Here is a 19,313-nt window from a genome sequence, read left to right as displayed (position 1 = left end):
CCTGACAGTGAGAGTCTGACAGTGTCTCTTGAATGTGAGAACCTGACAGTGAGAGCCTGACAGTGAGAGTCTGACAGTGTCTCCTGACAGTGAGAGCCTGACAGTGTCTCCTGAAAGTGAGAACTTGACAGTGAGAGCCTGACAGTGAGAGCCTAACAGTGAGAGCCTGACAGTGTCTCCTGACTCTGAGAGCCTGACAGTAAGAGCCTGACAGTGAGAGTCTGACAGTGTCTCCTGACAGTGAGAGCCTGACAGTGAGAGCCTGACAGTGAGAGCCTGACAGTGTCTCCTGACAGTGAGAGTCTGACAGTGAGAACCTGGCAGTGAGAGCCTTACAGTGAGAGCCTGACAGTGAGAGCCTGACAGTGAGAACTTGACAGTGAGAGCCTGACAGTGAGAGCCTGACAGTGAGAGGCTGACAATGAGAGCCTGACAGTGAGAACTTGACAGTGAGAGCCTGACAGTGAGAGCCTGACAGTGAGAGCCTGAAAGTGAGAGCCTGACAGTGTCTCCTGAAAGTGAGAGCCTGACAGTGTCTCCTGACAGTGAGAGTCTGACAGTGTCTCCTGACAGTGAGAGCCTGACAGTGAGAGCCTGACAATGAGTGCCTGACAGTGAGAACCTGGTAGTGAGAGCCTGACAGTGTCTCCTGACAATGAGAGCCTGACAGTGAGAGTCTGACAGTGAGAGTCTGACAGTGTCTCCTGAACGTGAGAACCTGACAATGAGAGCCTGACAGTGAGAGACTGACAGTGAGAGTCTGACAGTGTCTCCTGACAGTGAGAGCCTGACAGTGTCTCCTGACAGTGAGAACTTGACAGTGAGAGCCTGACAGTGAGAGCCTGACAGTGAGAGCCTGACAGTGTCTCCTGACAGTGAGAGTCTGACAGTGAGAACCTGACAGTGTATCCTGACAATGAGAACCTGACAGTGTCTCCTGACAGTGAGAGCCTGACAGTGAGAGCCTGACAGTGAGAGCCTAACAGTGAGAGCCTGACAGTGTCTCCTGACAGTGAGAACCTGACAGTGTCTCCTGACAGTGAGAGCCTGACAGTGAGAGCCTGACAGTGAGAGTCTGACAGTGTCTCCTGACAATGAGAGCCTGACAGTGAGAGTCTGACAGTGTCTCCTGACAGTGAGAGTCTGACAGTGAGAGTCTGACAGTGAGAGTCTGACAGTGAGAGCCTGACAGTGTCTCCTGACAGTGAGAGCCTAACAGTGAGAGCCTGACAGTGTCTCCTGACAATGAGAGCCTGACAGTGAGAGCCTGACAGTGAGAGCCTGACAGTGTCTCCTGACATTGAGTGCCTGACAGTGAGAGCCTGATAGTTAGAGCCTGACAGTGTCTCCTGACTGACTGCTGGATGTCATTACAATATTACCTCTTGTGTACCAAGTGGCACCCTATTCCCTTTTTATTGCACTACTTTTGACTAGCGCTTGGGTCAAACGTAGGGAAGGGAATAGGGTGCCATTTGAGACGTAACCACAGACATTATAAAATACTGTGAATTGAAGGAAGTGGGCTTCTCAGAACGAAGCCTATTCTTCATATACTGATGTCATTAGATATTTATTTTTTGGGGGGAGTGATGGTTACACCCACTGGGCACAGATGCCAGTTCAACGTCTAGTTTTGATTTACATTTGGTTTAGTTGTCAACTAACGTGAAATCAACTAATCAAATAATTCCCCCTGTCATTGGATTTAGGTTAAAAGTTGGATTCCCTTACGTTGATGACATTTTGAATATCCAATCAGTTTTCCATGTTGATTCACCAGCATTTTGTTTATGATGTGGAAACAATGTTGATTCAGTGGGTAGTCAATATGTTTGCATTTCATGTGCAGTTTAAAACGTATTATGGCTGCAGGGGCAGTATTGAGTAGCTTGGATGAAAGGTGCCCAGATTAAACGGCCTGCTCCTCAGTCCCAGTTGCTAATATGTGCATATTATCATTAGTATTGGATAGAAAACACTGAATGATGTCTGTGAGTATAACAGAACTCTTATGGCAGGCAAAAACCGGAAGTGGGAAACAGGAAGTGGGAAATCTGAGGTTGGTCGATTTTCAACCCAGCCCCTATTGAACACACAGTGGAATATGGATCAAGTTGAATTTCCTAGGGCTTCCACTAAATGTCAACGGTCTTTAGAAACTTGAATGAGACTTCTACTGTGTTGTGGAGCCGGATGGAAGCTGTTTGAGTCAGTGGTCTGGCAGAGAGCCAGGTTCTGGTCACGCGCATTTCACATGAGAGCGACCTGCGTTCCATTGCTTCTTTACAGACATAGGAATTCTCCGGTTGGAACGTTATTGAAGATTCTTGATAACAACATCCTAAAGATTGATTCTATAATTAGTTTGACAAGTTTCTTCGACCTGTAATATAACCTTTTGAAGTTTTTGTCCGACGTTGGGCTAGACCTGCACGAGCGTTTGGATTTGTGTACTAAACGAGCTAACAAAAGTAGCTACTTGGACATAAATAATGGACATTATCGAGCAAATCAAGCATTTATTTTGGAACTAGGATTCCTGGGAGTGCATTCTGATGAAGATCATCAAAGGTAAGGGAATATTTATAATGTGATTTCTGATTTCTGTTGACTCCAACATGGTGGATACATTTTTTTTTCTGAGTGCCGTCTCAGATTAATGCATGGTTTGCTTTTTCCGTAAAGACTTTTTGAAATGATGTGGCTCTCTGCAATATAACCTGATGTTTTTGGAACTAGTGAACAATGTATACTGAGATTTTTTTATATAAATATTAACTTTATCAAACAAAACATACATATATCGTGTAACATGAAGTCCTGTGAGTGTCATCTGATGAAGATCATCAAAGGTTAGTGATTCATTTTATCTCTATTTGTGCTTTTTGTGACTCCTCTCTTTGGCTGGAAAAATGGCTGAATTTTTCTGTGAGTTGGTTGTGACCTAACATAATCGTTTGTGGTGCTTTCGCTGTAAAGCCTATTTGAAATCGGACACTGTGGTGGGATTAAATGGGCATACAAATATATTTTTTAAATACCCAGATTTTTGGACAAATATTTGACAGTTGTATCTTAAAGCATAATTGAGAAATAAATAATTGAAGTTGGAACATTTGTGACATTTTAGGATTACCCAAGCCTCCTTTAAGACGTTAAGCAACATTTGGTGATATATGAAGCTTTACTGCTTACTCTGTAATATGAGTAGTATTTTACAATCTATTGTTGAACATAATATACTCTTCGGGCATATCAAAGTTACAGACAGGGATCTCTGGTAGTTTTAGAGTAGCAGAGAATATTTTATACAGAAATATTGGCATAGTAGGCAATGTAACCAATCAAAACCCTCCTATTACTTGTGTCATTGCACATCCTGCAAATCACCAGCAGAGGGCGACCATTTTGAACCCATTTTCACATTAACTCTGTTGGTAATGTTTACAAATTGGATCATACACTGTATACGTACCCTGACAGTGGTGCGGCTGTCAAACGTAAAGGACTTGATCTGACCATTCTCCAGGAACACCTTCAGCACATTTGGTATGAGTAGCAAAGAGTCGTCCTTTAGCATTGTCTGTGAGAGAGAGACAGAGAGAGAGAGAGACAGAGAGGGTGGGCAGAAAGGGAGAGATGAAGAGTTATTATATTATTATAGAGGCAGAGAGAGAAAGAGAGGGAGAGAAAGAGAGGGAGAGAGAGAAAGAGAAAGAGAGAGAGAGTGAAAGAAAGAGAGGGAGGGAGAGCGAGAGGGAGAGAGAGAAAGAGAGAGAGAGAGATGGAGTGAAAGAGAGAGAGGGAGGGAGAGAAAGAGAGAAACTGTAAAACCTGAGTGCCTCTTATAGCAGTAAGAGAGAGGCAATATGAGGTATCTGAGAAAAAAACTTAAAAGGTCAAAATCGCACATCAACATGGTACAGTACAACTAATAAACTCCAGAGTAGAGGATCAGGGCTATAATTGAATGGTGTTGGAAGTCCATAACTGTGGAAAGTGCAGATAGAAGTACCTTCCATCTAAAAGCAGTGAAGAAGGAACCAGACTGGAGCTTCCAGAGTGCAATGGGGGAGCAATACCTTATTTGAACCGGGGCAGCCTGAATCTCTGCTTTAGGAACCCTGCCTGGATATATTGTGCTGTGATCAAAGAGAAGCTTATTACATTTCCTCAATACATCCATTTAATATGTATGTGCCGGTGTTGCGAGTACAATTGGTAGCTAGCTGGCTGAATAGACTATAAAGTGCAGTGGTTACGTAGGCCAGGGAACTGCAGGAGGCCTGATGACTCAAGGTTATTCTGCTTTTATCAGCTACTCATCAGAAAAGTTTCCTCTGCTGGAGTTGAATTCAGTCCAGGTAGGGAGATGGGGCGTGACAGGTATTCACTCTTTCCGGAGGTACTGTGACTAGGAGGGTGAATGAGATAAGTGGAGAGAGTTGGTGACTCAAAGCCCCAGTCACACACCCACATCATCCACTGCTGGTCTGAAAACCACTTAGAGAACAGAGAGAGAGGAGGATGGGGAAGATGTACAGTATAGCCCCTCACAGTTACAGTATAGCCCCTCACAGCTATAATATAGCCCCTCACAGTTACAGTGTAGCCCCTCACAGCTATAGTATAGCCCCTCACAGCTACAGTATAGCCCCTCACAGTTACAGTATAGCCCCTCACAGTTACAGTATAGCCCCTCACAGCTACAGTTTAGCCCCTCACAGTTACAGTATAGCCCATCACAGCTACAGTATAGCCCCTCACAGCTATAGTATAGCCCCTCAAAGTTCTGTATAGCCTCTCACATTTATAGTATAGCCCCTCACAATTATTGTATAGCCCCTCACAGTTACAGTATATCCCCTCACAGCTATTGTATAGCCCCTCACAGCTACAGTATAGCCTCTCACAGCTACAGTATAGACCCGTCACAGCTACAGTATAGCCCCTCACAGTAATATTATAGCCTATCACAGCTACAGTATAGCCCCTCACAGCTATAGAATACCCCCCTCACAGTTACAGTATAGCCCCTCACAGTTACAGTATAGCCCCTCACAGCTACAGTATAGCCCCTCACAGTTATTGTTTAGCCCCTCACAGTTACAATATAGCCTCTCACAGCTATTGTATAGCCCCTCACAGCTACAGTATAGCCTCTCATAGCTACAGTATAGACCCGTCACAGCTACAGTATAGCCCCTCACAGTAATAGTATAGCCCATCACAGCTACAGTATAGCCCCTCACAGCTATAGAATACCCCCCTCACAGTTACAGTATAGCCCCTCACAGCTACAGTATTGCCGCTCACTGCTACAATCGTTTCGGAAAGTATTCAGACCCCTAGGTTTTCACGATTTCATCAATAATCTCTCTGTACTTTGCTCCGTTCATCTTTCCCTCGATTGTGATTAGTCTCACAGTCCCTGCTGCTGAAAAACATCCCCACAGCTTGATACTGCCGCCACCATGCTTCACCGTAGGGTTGGTGCCACCACCATGCTTCACCGTAGGGTTGGTGCCACCACCATGCTTCACCATAGGGTTGGTGCCAGGTTTCCTCCAGACGTCACGTGTGGCATTCAGGCCAAAGAGTTCCATCTTGGTTTCATCAGACCAGATAATCTTGTTTCTCATGGTCTGAGAGTCCTTTAGGTGCCTTTTGGCAAACTCCAAGCGGGCTGTTATGTGTGTTTTGCTGAGGAGTGGCTTCCATCTGGCCACTCTACCATAAAGGCCTGATTGGTGGAGTGCTGCAGAGATGGTTGTCCTTCTGAAAGGTTTTCCCATCTCCAGAGAGGAACTCTAGAGCTGTGTCGGAGTGACCATCGGGTTCTTGGTCACCTCCTTGACCAAGACCCTTCTCCACTGACTGCTCAGTTTGGCCAGCAAGCCAGCTCTAGAAAGAGTCTTGGTGGTTCCAAACTTCTTCCATTTAAGAACGATGGAGGCTACTGTGTTCTTGGGGACCTTCAATGCTGCAAACATTTTTTGGTACTCTTCCCCAGATCTGTGCCTTGACACAATCCTGTCTCGGAGCTCTACGGACAATTCCTTCAACCTCATGGCTTGTTTCTTGCTCTGACATACATGTCAACTGTGTGCCTTCCCAAATCATGTCCAATCAATTTAATTTAGCACTGATGGATTCCAATCAAGTTGTAGAAACATCTCAAGGGTGATCAGTGGAAACAGAATGCACCTGAGCTCAATTTCGAGTCTTCTAGCAAATGGTCTGAATATTTATGTAAATAAGGTATTTCTGGTTTTTTTATATATAAAATTGCAAACATTTCTAAAAACCTGTTTTCGTTTTGTCATTTTGGGGTATTTTGTGTAGATTGGCGAGTGTTATTATTTTTTTTAAAATTTTAGAATTAGCTTATAACGTAATTATAACATAATTATAACGTAACAAAATGTGAAAAAGAGAAGGCGTCTGAATACTTTCCAAATGCAGTGTAGGTAGCTTAGCAGTGAAGAGCTTTGGGCCAGTAACCGAAAAGTTACAAATCTGCCAATGTGCCCTTGAGCAAGGCACTTAACCCTAATTTCTACTCTAAGTCACTCTGGATAAGAGCATCTGTTGAATGACAAAAATGTAATAATATTGAACAATTATATGATGAGAGGTAATGAAATGAATCCTTCAGTAAATGTGAGCATCATTTAGAATAGACTGACGTCCCTACAGATTTATCCACTACAGATGTATCCACTACAGATTTATCCACTACAGATGTATCCACTACAGATTTATCCGCATAAGATGTATCCACTACAGATGTATCCACTACAGATGTATCAACTACAGATGTATCCACTACAGATGTATCCACTACAGATGTATCCACTACAGATGTATCCACTACAGATGTATCAACTACAGATGTATCCACTACAGATGTATCAACTACAGATGTATCCACTACAGATGTATCCACTACAGATGTATCCACTACAGATGTATCAACTACAGATGTATCCACTACAGATGTATCCACTACAGATGTATCCACTACAGATGTATCCCACTACAGATGTATCCCACTACAGATGTATCCACTACAGATGTATCCACTACAGATGTATCCCACTACAGATGTATCCACTACAGATGTATCAACTACAGATGTATCCACTACAGATGTATCCACTACAGATGTATCCCACTACAGATGTATCCACTACAGATGTATCCCACAACAGATGTATCCACTCCAGATGTATCCCACTACAGATGTATCCCACTACAGATGTATCCACTACAGATGTATCCACTACAGATGTATCAACTACAGATGTATCCCACTACAGATGTATCCACTACAGATGTATCCACTACATATGTATCCACTATAGATGTATCCCACTACAGATGTATCCCACTACAGATGTATCCACTACAGATGTATCCACTACAGATGTATCCCACTACAGATGTATCCCACAACAGATGTATCCACTCCAGATGTATCCCACTACAGATGTATCCCACTACAGATGTATCCACTACAGATGTATCCACTACAGATGTATCAACTACAGATGTATCCACTACAGATGTATCCACTACAGAGATGTATCAGATGTATCCACTACAGATGTATCCACTACAGAACTACAGATGTATCCCACTACCCACTACAGATGTATCCACTACAGATGTATCCACTACAGATGTATCCACTACAGATGTATCCACTACAGATGTATCCACTACAGATGTATCCCACTACAGATGTATCCACTACAGATGATCAGATGTATCCCACTACAGATGTATCCACTACAGATGTATCCACTACAGATGTATCCACTACAGATGTATCCACTACAGATGTATCCACTACAGATGTATCCCACTACAGATGTATCCCACTACAGATGTATACAGATGTATCCACTACAGATGTATCCATACAGATGTATCCCACTACAGATGTATCCACTACAGATGTATCCACTACAGATGTATCCCACAACAGATGTATCCACTACAGATGTATCCCACTACAGATGTATCCCACTACAGATGTATCCACTACAGATGTATCCACTACAGATGTATCCACTACAGATGTATCAACTACAGATGTATCAACTACAGATGTATCCACTACAGATGTATCAACTACAGATGTATCCCACTACAGATGTATCCCACTACAGATGTATCCACTACAGATGTATCCACTACAGATGTATCAACTACAGATGTATCCACTACAGATGTATCCACTACAGATGTATCCCACTACAGATGTATCCACTACAGATGTATCAACTACAGATGTATCAACTACAGATGTATCCCACTACAGATGTATCCCACTACAGATGTATCCACTACAGATGTATCCACTACAGATGTATCAACTACAGATGTATCAACTACAGATGTATCAACTACAGATGTATCAACTACAGATGTATCCACATAAGATGTCAGCCAGGCTACACTCTTACAAAAAAATATACTATCTAGAACCTAAAAGGGTTCTTCGGCTCTCCCCGTAGGATAACTTTTTTAGATCCAGGTGGAACCATTTTTGGTTCAAGGGAGAACTCTTTTGGTTCCTGGTAGAACCCTTTTGGGTTCCATGTGAAACTCTTTCCACGGAGGGTTGTACATGGAACCCAAAAGGCTTCTCCTATGGGGACAGCCGAAGAACCCTTTTGGAACCCTTTGTGTAGTGTAGTTTAGAATTCCTCCTAGTCCACCGTAGCTTCTCTCTAAAACCAGAGGGAAATGATGGTGGCAGAAGTAAAGGTTGAATTTAGCATAACAGGCTGTGCTGTGTGACCCGAGTGTGGAGGAGAGAGTGTACGCAGGGTCTGTCTCCCAAATGGCACCCTGTCTCCTAAATGGCACCCCATTCCCTATATAGTGCTCCTGGCTTTCCCCAGAAGTATATACGGGCTCTGTTTTAGACGCAGCCATAGAGAAATGGAGCATTATGAGAGCCACAAGGGCTCCTTCCCAAATGGCACCCTATTCCCTATATAGAGCCCTATTGGCTCCTGTCAAGTGGTGCACTATGTAGGGAATAGGGTGTCATTTGGCATGCATCCATAGTAGATGTAGCCCTCATCTCTCTCTCCCTCTACGAAGATAAACTCCACATGCTCAGGTTAGGTGGTCTGCACTGATATGTAAGTCCAAACCAATCAATCCTCATTCCCAGCCTGATCCCAGGAGACGGATCGACATGATTAAACACTCTGCAGAAGGGGGATTGTTCAATCTTTACCAATCATACACCCAGGGGAGGAGGGACATCTCTCTCTCCCTGTATCAGGCCTCCCCCAGGGGAGGAGGAGCATCTGTCTCTCCCTGTATCAGGCCTCCGCCCAGGGGAGGAGGAGCATATCTCTCTCCCTGTAATCAGGCCTCCACCCAGGGGAGGAGGGACATGTATCAGGCCTCCACCCAGGGGAGGAGGAGCATATCTCTCTCCCTGTATCAGGCCTCCACCCAGGGGAGGAGGGACATCTCTCTCTCCCTGTATCAGGCCTCCACCCAGGGGAGGAGGGACATCTGTCTCTCCCTGTATCAGGCCTCCACCCAGGGGAGGAGGAGCATCTCTTTCTCCCTGTATCAGGCTTCCGCCCAGGGGAGGAGGAGCATATCTCTCTCCCTGTATCAGGCCTCCACCCAGGGGAGGAGGAGCATCTCTCTTTCCCTTTATCAGGCCTCCACCCAGGGGAGGAGGAGCATCTCTCTCTCCCTGTATCAGGCCTCCACCAAGGGGAGGAGGACCATCTCTCTCTCTATATATGTGTATAGGAGGGGTCTACATGCAGTCTAATCTCGGCTATAGGTGAGATCTATGGTATTATCATGTGTGTTATTGATCCCTCTTAGCCCCCATGCTTCTGTGTGTGGGTGTGTGGGTGTGGGTACGTCATGCATGAGGGGATGCTTACTTTCCTGGTAATGAAAGACCACGAGCCAGTAACTCTCCCGTTAGCTCCCCGCAAACTCATGTGTTAGAGGCTCCCCAGTTATCTCTCCTGTTAGAGGCTCCCCAGTTAACTCTCGTGTTAGAGGCTCCCCAATTAGCTCTCCTGTTAGAGGCTCCCCAGTTATCTCTCCTGTTAGAGGCTCCCCATTTATCTCTTGTCTTAGAGGCTCCCCAGTTATCTCTCCTGTTAGAGGCTGACTAGCTATCTCTTGTCTTAGAGGCTCCCCAGTTATCTCTCCTGTTAGAGGCTCCCCAGTTATCTCTTGTCTTAGAGGCTCCCCAGTTATCTCTCCTGTTAGAGGCTGACTAGTTATCTCTCCTGTTAGAGGCTCCCCAGTTATCTCTCCTGTTAGAGGCTGACTAGTTATCTCTCCTGTTAGAGGCTCCCCAGTTATCTCTTGTCTTAGAGGCTCCCCAGTTATCTCTCCTGTTAGAGGCTGACTAGTTATCTCTTGTCTTAGAGGCTCCCCAGTTATCTCTCCTGTTAGAGGCTGACTAGTTATCTCTTGTCTTAGAGGCTCCCCAGTTATCTCTCCTGTTAGAGGCTGACTAGTTATCTCTTGTCTTAGAGGCTCCCCAGTTATCTCTCCTGTTAGAGGATGACTAGTTATCTCTTGTCTTAGAGGCTCCCCAGTTATCTCTCCTGTTAGAGGCTGACTAGTTATCTCTTGTCTTAGAAGCTCCCCAGTTATCTCTCCTGTTAGAGGCTGACTAGTTATCTCTCCACTCCCTGTGTGTGTTCCCTACAGGTTGTAAACGTGTCCAGACTGGCAGGGAAATGTAAACTTGTGTACTCATTGATTCCACTCTTACGACTTGTTAGCAACACACACCAGGGCTGCATCCCAAATGTCATCCTATTCCCTATTTAGTCATATTATGCCCTTTTGACCAGGGCCCACAGGGCTCTGCACTATATAAAGAATGCGATTTGGGATGCATAGAGATGATGTTGAAACCAAGCAGCTGAAGCCTAACTTGTTGTTCATAAAATGCACAACAAGCTGTCAATAGGAACAGTGAGAGATAAGCTTGTTGGCTTCCCTGTAGAGCCAACTTCTCTGGGCTTTGAGAAGAGAACTCAGCCTGCGTCCAAAATGGCACTATATTCCCTATATAGTGCACTACTTTTGACCAGGGCACATAGGGCTCTGGTCAGAAGTAGTGTACTATGTAGGGAATAGGGTGCCATTCGGAACACTTATTCAGAGCTCACAGACAGTAGGAAGAGGGCTTTCACAGCCAAGCAGGGACTTTACATGTCTGCTCTCAGCCAGCGTAACACTGTAACGCTGCTGCTGCAGCTCAATTCAAAATGTGTCCAATGTTTAACAAACATCTTAGAAACAGTTTAAAGGCGCAACCTGTGCTATATCAGAGAGAGGGGACATCGATCTGGAGGAGAACAATTTATAATCAAAAGCTGCACTGTGTTGGACCCAAGGCTGTTTTGTATGGTGCAGGTAGACAGCTACCCAAAGAGGAAGAGGATGTTCAGCCATGTTTAATCAGCCGGGAGACAGGCCCAGACCCAAGTTAAAGAGAGAACAAATGAAAGAGAATGTTTTAGAGAGAAGTGGAGAAAGAATGAACAGTGAGAGAAATTGGTTTAGAGAAAAATAGAAAGACTATTAACGATTTAGAAAGCAAGAACAACATAGAAGAAGACATAAATGGAGAGAGAGATGGAAAGAAGAGTGCACGTGTGAGAGAAGGATCACCAGCAGAGTGGTACTTACTGAGTCTGGGTCACTGAAGGATCACCAGCAGAGTGGTACTTACTGAGTCTGGGTCACTGAAGGATCACCAGTAGAGAGGTACTTACTGAGTCTGGGTCACTGAAGGATCAGTCTGGGTCACAGGCAGAGTGGTACTTACTGAGTCTGGGTCACTGAAGGATCACCAGCAGAGTGGTAGTCTGGGTCACTGAAGGATGAGTCTGGGTCACTGAAGGATCACCAGCAGAGTGGTACTTACTGAGTCTGGGTCACTGAAGGATCATCAGCAGAGTGGTACTTACTGAGTCTGGGTCACTGAAGGATCATCAGCAGAGTGGTACTTACTGAGTCTGGGTCACTGAAGGATCACCAGCAGAGAGGTACTTACTGAGTCTGGGTCACTGAAGGATCACCAGCAGAGAGGTACTTACTGAGTCTGGGTCACTGAAGGATCACCAGCAGAGAGGTACTTACTGAGTCTGGGTCACTGAAGGATCACCAGCAGAGTGGTACTTACTGAGTCTGGGTCACTGAAGGATCACCAGTGGAATGGTACTTACTGAGTCTGGGTCACTGAAGGACACTTGTTCTGAAAAGCGCACTTTGGGCGGGTTGGTTCTCAGATGGGCCTTCTTAGCTGCACTTATAAAGGCTGACTTCGGTGACTAGAAGAGAGGAAAGACAAAGACATTTAGGGTTTATTAACGGCATTAACAATTCATATTAAGCAAATTAGAAAAGTTTTTATTACAATTTTTGCTTTGAAACCATATTGTTAAGTTTGGCAAAAACTTGATTTAGTTAGATGGTTAAATAATTGGGATGTTTTACATGAAGGTTTAATTACATGCCTGGCTGAATATGAGTCTGTTATTACGAAGGCAACAAAAAGACTACTACGTGTTTGTGCATCAGTTAACCTTTATTTAACTAGGCAAGTCAGTTAAGATCAAATTCTTACTTACAGTGACAGCCTAGGAACAGTGGGTTAACTGCCTTGTTCAGAACGACAGATTTTAGTCAGCTCGGGGATTCAATCTAGCAACCTTTCTATTACTGGCCCAAAGCTCCAACCACTAGGCTACCTGCCGCCCCAACAGTGCTTTTGAAACAGACTGTTGATACGAGAAATTCTAGTGGTACAGTTGCCATGCAGCCTATAGAGGTGATTGTGTTCAGTAGCACTGCACTGGGAAAGGTTATGGTTCTTTGTGGAACCTTAATGACTCAAAGAACCCTTTGAGCCCAATGGTTATTTTAAGTTTAAAAAAGGGTTTATTCTTTTTTTAGGGATAATTAAAGGTTATGAAGTGATGTAAAGTACTTAAGTAAAAATACTTCATTTTATTGATTGATTTCACCTTTATTTAACCAGGTAGGGGAGGTGAGAACACCTTTATTTAACCAGGTAGGGGAGGTGAGAACACCTTTATTTAACCAGGTAGGGGAGGTGAGAACACCTTTATTTAACCAGGTAGGGGAGTTGAGAACACCTTTATTTAACCAGGTAGGGGAGGTGAGAACACCTTTATTTAACCAGGTAGGGGAGGTGAGAACACCTTTATTTAACCAGGTAGGGGAGGTGAGAACACCTTTATTTAACCAGGTAGGGGAGGTGAGAACACCTTTATTTAACCAGGTAGGGGAGTTGAGAACACCTTTATTTAACCAGGTAGGGGAGTTGAGAACACCTTTACTTAACCAGGTAGGGGAGGTGAGAACACCTTTATTTAACCAGGTAGGGGAGGTGAGAACACCTTTATTTAACCAGGTAGGCTAGGTGAGAACACCTTTATTTAACCAGGTAGGCTTGTTGAGAACACCTTTATTTAACCAGGTAGGCGAGTTGAGAACACCTTTATTTAACCAGGTAGGCGAGTTGAGAACACCTTTATTTAACCAGGTAGGCGAGTTGAGAACACCTTTATTTAACCAGGTAGGCGAGTTGAGAACACCTTTATTTAACCAGGTAGGCGAGTTGAGAACACCTTTATTTAACCAGGTAGGCGAGTTGAGAACAAGTTCTCATTTGCAACTGCGACCTGGCCAAGATAAAGCGTAGCAATTCGACACATACAACAACACAGAGTTACACATGGAATAAACTAAACATACAGTCAATAATATAGCAGAACAAAAGAAAACAAAAAGTCTATATACAGTGCAAATGAGGTAAGTTAAGGAAATAAATAGGCCATGGTGGCGAAGTAATTACAATATAGCAATTAAACACTGGAATGGTAGATTGGCGAGTCGGCCCGAGAATTGAACCCTGTGGCACACCCATAGAGACTGTCAGAGGACCGGACAACAGTCCCTCCGATTTGACACACTGAACTCTATCAGAGAAGTAGTTGGTAAACCAGGCGAGGCAATCATTTGAGAAACCGAGGCTGTCGAGTCTGCCCATAAAGAATGCTGTGATTGACAGAGTTGAAAGCCTTGGCCAGGTCGATGAATACGGCTGCACAGTAAATGTCTCTTATCGATGGCGGTTAGGATGTCGTGTAGAACCTTGAGCGTGGCTGAGGTGCACCCATGACCAGCTCTGAAACCAGATTGCATAGCGGAGAAGGTGCGATGTGATTCAAAATGGTCAGTAATCTGTTTGTTAACTTGGCTTTCGAAGAACTTAGAAAGACAGGGTAGGATAGATATAGGTCTGTAGCAGTTTGGGTCTAGAGTGTCACCCCCTTTGAAGAGGGGGATGACTGCAGCAGCTTTCCAATCTTTGGGAATCTCAGACGATACGAAAGAGAGGTTGAACAGGCTAGTAATAGGGGTTGCAACAATTTTGGCAGATATTTTTTTAGAAAGAGAGGGTCCAGATTGTCTAGCCCGGCTGATTTGTAGGGGTCCAGATTTTGCAGCTCTTTCCGAACATCAGCTATCTGGATTTGGGTAAAGGAGAAATGGTGGGGGCTTGGGCGGGTTGCTGTGGAGGGTACTGGGCAGTTGACCAGGGTAGGGGTAGCCAAGTTGAAAGCATGGCCAGCCGTAGAGAAATGCTTATTGAAATTCTCAATTATAGTGGATTTATCGGTGGTCCTACTTAAAGTCCTACTAAAGTCATATTTTTGTGTATCTGTACGTTACTGTACTATTTATATTTTTGACAACTTTAACTTTTATTCCACTACATTCCTAAAGAAAATAATGTACTTTTTACTCCATACATTTTACCAGACACTAGTTACATGTTGAATGTTTAGCAGGACAGGACAATGGTCCAATTCACACACTCATCAAGAGAACATCCCTGGTCATACCTACTGCCTCTGATCTGACCGACTCAATAAACACAGTGTGCCCCTGGCTATCTGTAAATGATGTCAGAGTGTTGTAGTGTGACCCTAGCTATCTGTAAATGATGTCAGAGTGTTGGAGTGTGCCCCTAGCTATCTGTAAATGATGTCAGAGTGTTGGAGTGTGCCCCTGGCTATCTGTAAATGATGTCAGAGTGTTGTAGTGTGACCCTAGCTATCTGTAAATGATGTCAGAGTGTTGGAGTGTGCCCCTAGCTATCTGTAAATGATGTCAGAGTGTTGGAGTGTGCCCCTAGCTATCTGTAAATGGTGTCAGAGTGTTGGAGTGTGCCCCTGGCTATCTGTAAATGATGTCAGAGTGTTGGAGTGTGCCCCTAGCTATCTGTAAATGATGTCAGAGTGTTGAAGTGTGACCCTAGCTATCTGTAAATGGTGTCAGAGTGTTGGAGTGTGCCCCTGGCTATCTGTAAATGATGTCAGAGTGTTGGAGTGTGCCCCTGGCTATCTGTAAATGATGTCAGAGTGTTGGAGTGTGCCCCTGGCTATCTGTAAATGATCTCAGAGTGTTGGAGTGTGCCCCTGGCTATAGGTAAATGATGTCAGAGTGTTGGAGTGTGCCCCTAGCTATCTGTAAATGATGTCAGAGTGTTGGAGTGTGCCCCTAGCTATCTGTAAATGATGTCAGAGTGTTGGAGTGTGCCCCTAGCTATCTGTAAATGATGTCAGAGTGTTGGAGTGTGCCCCTAGCTATCTGTAAATTATAATAAGAATAATACTTGTGCTGGTTGGATAATATAAGGAGTGTAAAATTATTTATACTTTTTACTTTTGATACTTAAGTATGTTCTAGCAATTACATTTAGTTTTGATACTTAAGTATATATATACCAAAATAGTTAAGGGCCTTTGAACGGGGTATGGTAGGAGATGCCAGGCGCACCGGTTTGAGTGTGTCAAGAACTGTAACCATTGGGGTCAGCATTGGCCAGCATCCCTGTGGAACACTTTCAACACTGTGTAGAGTCCATACCCAGACGAATTGAGGCTGTTCTGAGGGCAAAAGGGGGTGTATCTCAATATTAAGGTGTACTTAATGTTTAAAGGATCTATAAAGTACCATAAAAAAAGGTTTTTATATGAAGGTTTTTGGTGCTATATGCAGTATAACCTTTTTAAGGGTTCTTTATAGCACCATACAGGTTCCATTTAGAACCGTAAAAAAAGTCCATATAGCACCAAATCGGTTCAGCCAAATAACCCTTATTTGGTACTATATAGAACCATTTGTATTTAGTGTGTGTGAAGAGTACAATCACGACACACAGTAAAAATAGTGAGAGAGAGAGAGAGAATGAGAGAGAGATAGAATGAGGGAGAGCGAGAATGAGAGAGAGAATGAGAGAGAGAGAGAATGAGAGAGAGAGAGAGAGAATGAGAGAGAGAGAATGATGGAGATATAATGAGGGAGAGGTAGAATGATGGAGAGAGAGGAAAGAGAGAGAATGAGAGAGAGAGAGAATGAGAGAGAGAATGAGAGAGAATGAGGGAGAGAGAGAGAGAATGAGGGAGATAAATTCAAGGAGAAAAGGCGTGAGAGAGTAACAGTGAGAGAGAGCTGTGTATTGTTACCTGGTGAGGCTGCAGCACAGTGAGAACTATGGAGTCTTTGCAGCATCTAAATAGAGGACAGAAAAGAGGAGAGGAGTGTGGAGTGGATTAGGTAACACCAGGGCTGTGGCTTTGGAAGAAACTGTCCTGTTCTTATCTGCTAGACCTCCTCTCTGTTCTCTGTGTTCTCAATGACTCATCTGTCTCATTATGTTTCTATGGAACACATGAGGCTTAGAGACAGACTATTTCTCCATGAATTTAGCCTTCAAACACACAGAACGATCCCCGCTGTACTGCTGCTGCATTTACTGCAATTATTCTGCTCTTATGTGTTGTGTGAGTTCACACATTGAAAGAACTCAGGAAAACATTCCCACCAAAGTTTGTCCTGTCCTGTCCAAGACTCACATAAAGTGTAGGCTATAGACGAATAACAATCTAGAGACACATTGCATTGGACTCGACTCATTCCTTATCTCCCCACACCTCCCACCCCTTACCTTCCTAACCAAACCCACCGCCCTCCTCCCTCCCCCCTCCCCTGTGGTGATATAAAGGATGTTACCTTACAAGGTCTATGACTCTCTCCCGGGAAGCCTCGCTCACCACCTCCTCATTGATGGCCAGGATCTGGTCTCCAGGTAGAAGCTTGCCGATGGACGGGCCGTCTGGGACAGCACACATACACACACAGGCAGAGGAACGCTTAGTCTATGAGTAATGGACACACAGACAAAGACATCAAACTGACAACACTCATATATCATTTCTCTCTCTCTCTCTCTCTCTCTCTCTCTCTCTCTCTCTCTCTCTCTCTCTCTCTCTCTCTCTCTCTCTCTCTCTCTCTCTCTCTCTATCTCTTGCACTACTGCTCTATCGCTCTCTCTCTCTCTCTCTCTCTCTCACACACACACACACACACACACACACACACACACACACACACACACACACACACACACACACACACACACACACACACACACACACACACACACACACACACACACACACACACACACACACACACACACACACACACACACACACACACACACACACACACACGCACGCACGCACGCACGCACACACGCACGCACGCACACGCACACACAGTTCCCTACCTACCTGCAGAGACGGAGCGTACAATGACTGGTCTCTGGCTGCCTGCTATGAATCCGAAGCCTTGGCTGGGGTGGCGCTGAATGCAGACCTGTCGAGCTGAAGCTGGGCCAGGAGTCAGGCTACCACTGTCCATACCATCCTGGCTCTCTTCTAACATCACAGGGCTGCACCCGGAACACACACACACACACACACACACACACACACACACACACACACACACACACACACACACACACACACACACACACACACACACACACACACACACACACACACACACACACACACACACACACACACACACACACACACACACACACACACACACACACACACTCAGAGTATGTAGAAATGTGTTGTGACCCTACGTAGGGAGGGAGTGTAGTGTACCTGTCACATGTGTTTGTGTGTCCATCCTGGACCTTGGCCATCCCCTGAGAGGAGGGAGGAGCATGGGACGAGGTCTCACAGAAAGGAGCTCGGTCTGATTCTCAATCATTCACCTGAGCGAGGAGGATGGACAGAGAGGGGGGTGAAGGGAGGAGGGATGGAGGGGGTAGGGCATTATATATGTGGTGGAGTGGAAGGGGGAGAAGGAGGGAAGAACATTAGAGATTGACGGGAACAATCACATGACTGAAGCAAATTCCAACAGAGCCTATAAGATTAAAGCATATAAGACTTGCCGCAGAGTAAAACAATCAATTGTTATAGGCCAGGGGTATTCAGCTCTTACCCTACGAGGTCTGGAATAGGCCAGGGGTATTCAGCTCTTACCCTACGAGGTCTGGAATAGGCCAGGGGTATTCAGCTCTTACCCTACGAGGTCTGGAATAGGCCAGGGGTATTCAGCTCTTACCCTACGAGGTCCGGTATAGGCCAGGGGTATTCAGCTCTTACCCTACGAGGTCCGGTATAGGCCAGGGGTATTCAGCTCTTACCCTACGAGGTCCGGTATAGGCCAGGGGTATTCAGCTCTTACCCTACGAGGTCCGGTATAGGCCAGGGGTATTCAACTCTTACCCTACGAGGTGCAGTATAGACCAGGTGTATTCAACTCTTACCCTATGAGGTCTGGAATAGACCAGGGGTATTCAGCTCTTACCCTACGAGGTGCAGTATAGACCAGGGGTATTCAACTCTTACCCTACAAGGTGCAGTATAGACCAGGTGTATTCAACTCTTACCCTACGAGGTCTGGAATAGACCAGGTGTATTCAACTCTTACCCTATGAGGTGCAGTATAGACCAGGTGTATTCAACTCTTACACTACGAGGTGCAGTATAGACCAGGGGTATTCAACTCTTACCCTATGAGGTCTGGAATAGACCAGGGGTATTCAGCTCTTACCCTACGAGGTCTGGAATAGACCAGGTGTATTCAACTCTTACCCTACGAGGTGCAGTATAGACCAGGGGTATTCAACTCGTACCCTATGAGGTCTGGAATAGACCAGGTGTATTCAACTCTTACCCTACGAGGTGCAGTATAGACCAGGGGTATTCAACTCTTACCCTACAAGGTCTGGTATAGACCAGGTGTATTCAACTCTTACCCTACAAGGTGAAGTATAGACCAGGGGTATTCAGCTCTTACCCTACGAGGTGCAGTAT

General features: G+C 44.9%; 1 protein-coding gene across 1 annotated transcript in view; it reads right to left on the bottom strand.

Moving 5' to 3' along the window:
- Nucleotides 1-19,313, bottom strand: part of frmpd3 (FERM and PDZ domain containing 3) — a 169,430-nt gene that overhangs the window by 46,209 nt on the left and 103,908 nt on the right. The window contains exons 2-7 of the mRNA XM_046296051.1: nt 18,090-18,202; nt 17,700-17,860; nt 17,137-17,239; nt 16,590-16,635; nt 12,255-12,359; nt 3,479-3,586 (exon numbers count right to left, since the gene is read on the bottom strand). Coding sequence (XP_046152007.1) covers nt 3,479-3,586; nt 12,255-12,359; nt 16,590-16,635; nt 17,137-17,239; nt 17,700-17,860; nt 18,090-18,130 — 564 coding nt within the window. The 5' untranslated portion in view covers nt 18,131-18,202. The remainder of the gene's footprint in view (nt 1-3,478; nt 3,587-12,254; nt 12,360-16,589; nt 16,636-17,136; nt 17,240-17,699; nt 17,861-18,089; nt 18,203-19,313) is intronic.

The sequence above is a fragment of the Oncorhynchus gorbuscha genome, linkage group LG13 (genome assembly GCF_021184085.1).
Source record: "Oncorhynchus gorbuscha isolate QuinsamMale2020 ecotype Even-year linkage group LG13, OgorEven_v1.0, whole genome shotgun sequence".
Lineage (NCBI taxonomy): Eukaryota > Metazoa > Chordata > Actinopteri > Salmoniformes > Salmonidae > Oncorhynchus > Oncorhynchus gorbuscha.
Note: the sequence above shows the minus strand (reverse complement) of the source record. Positions and strands in the feature narration are given on the sequence as shown.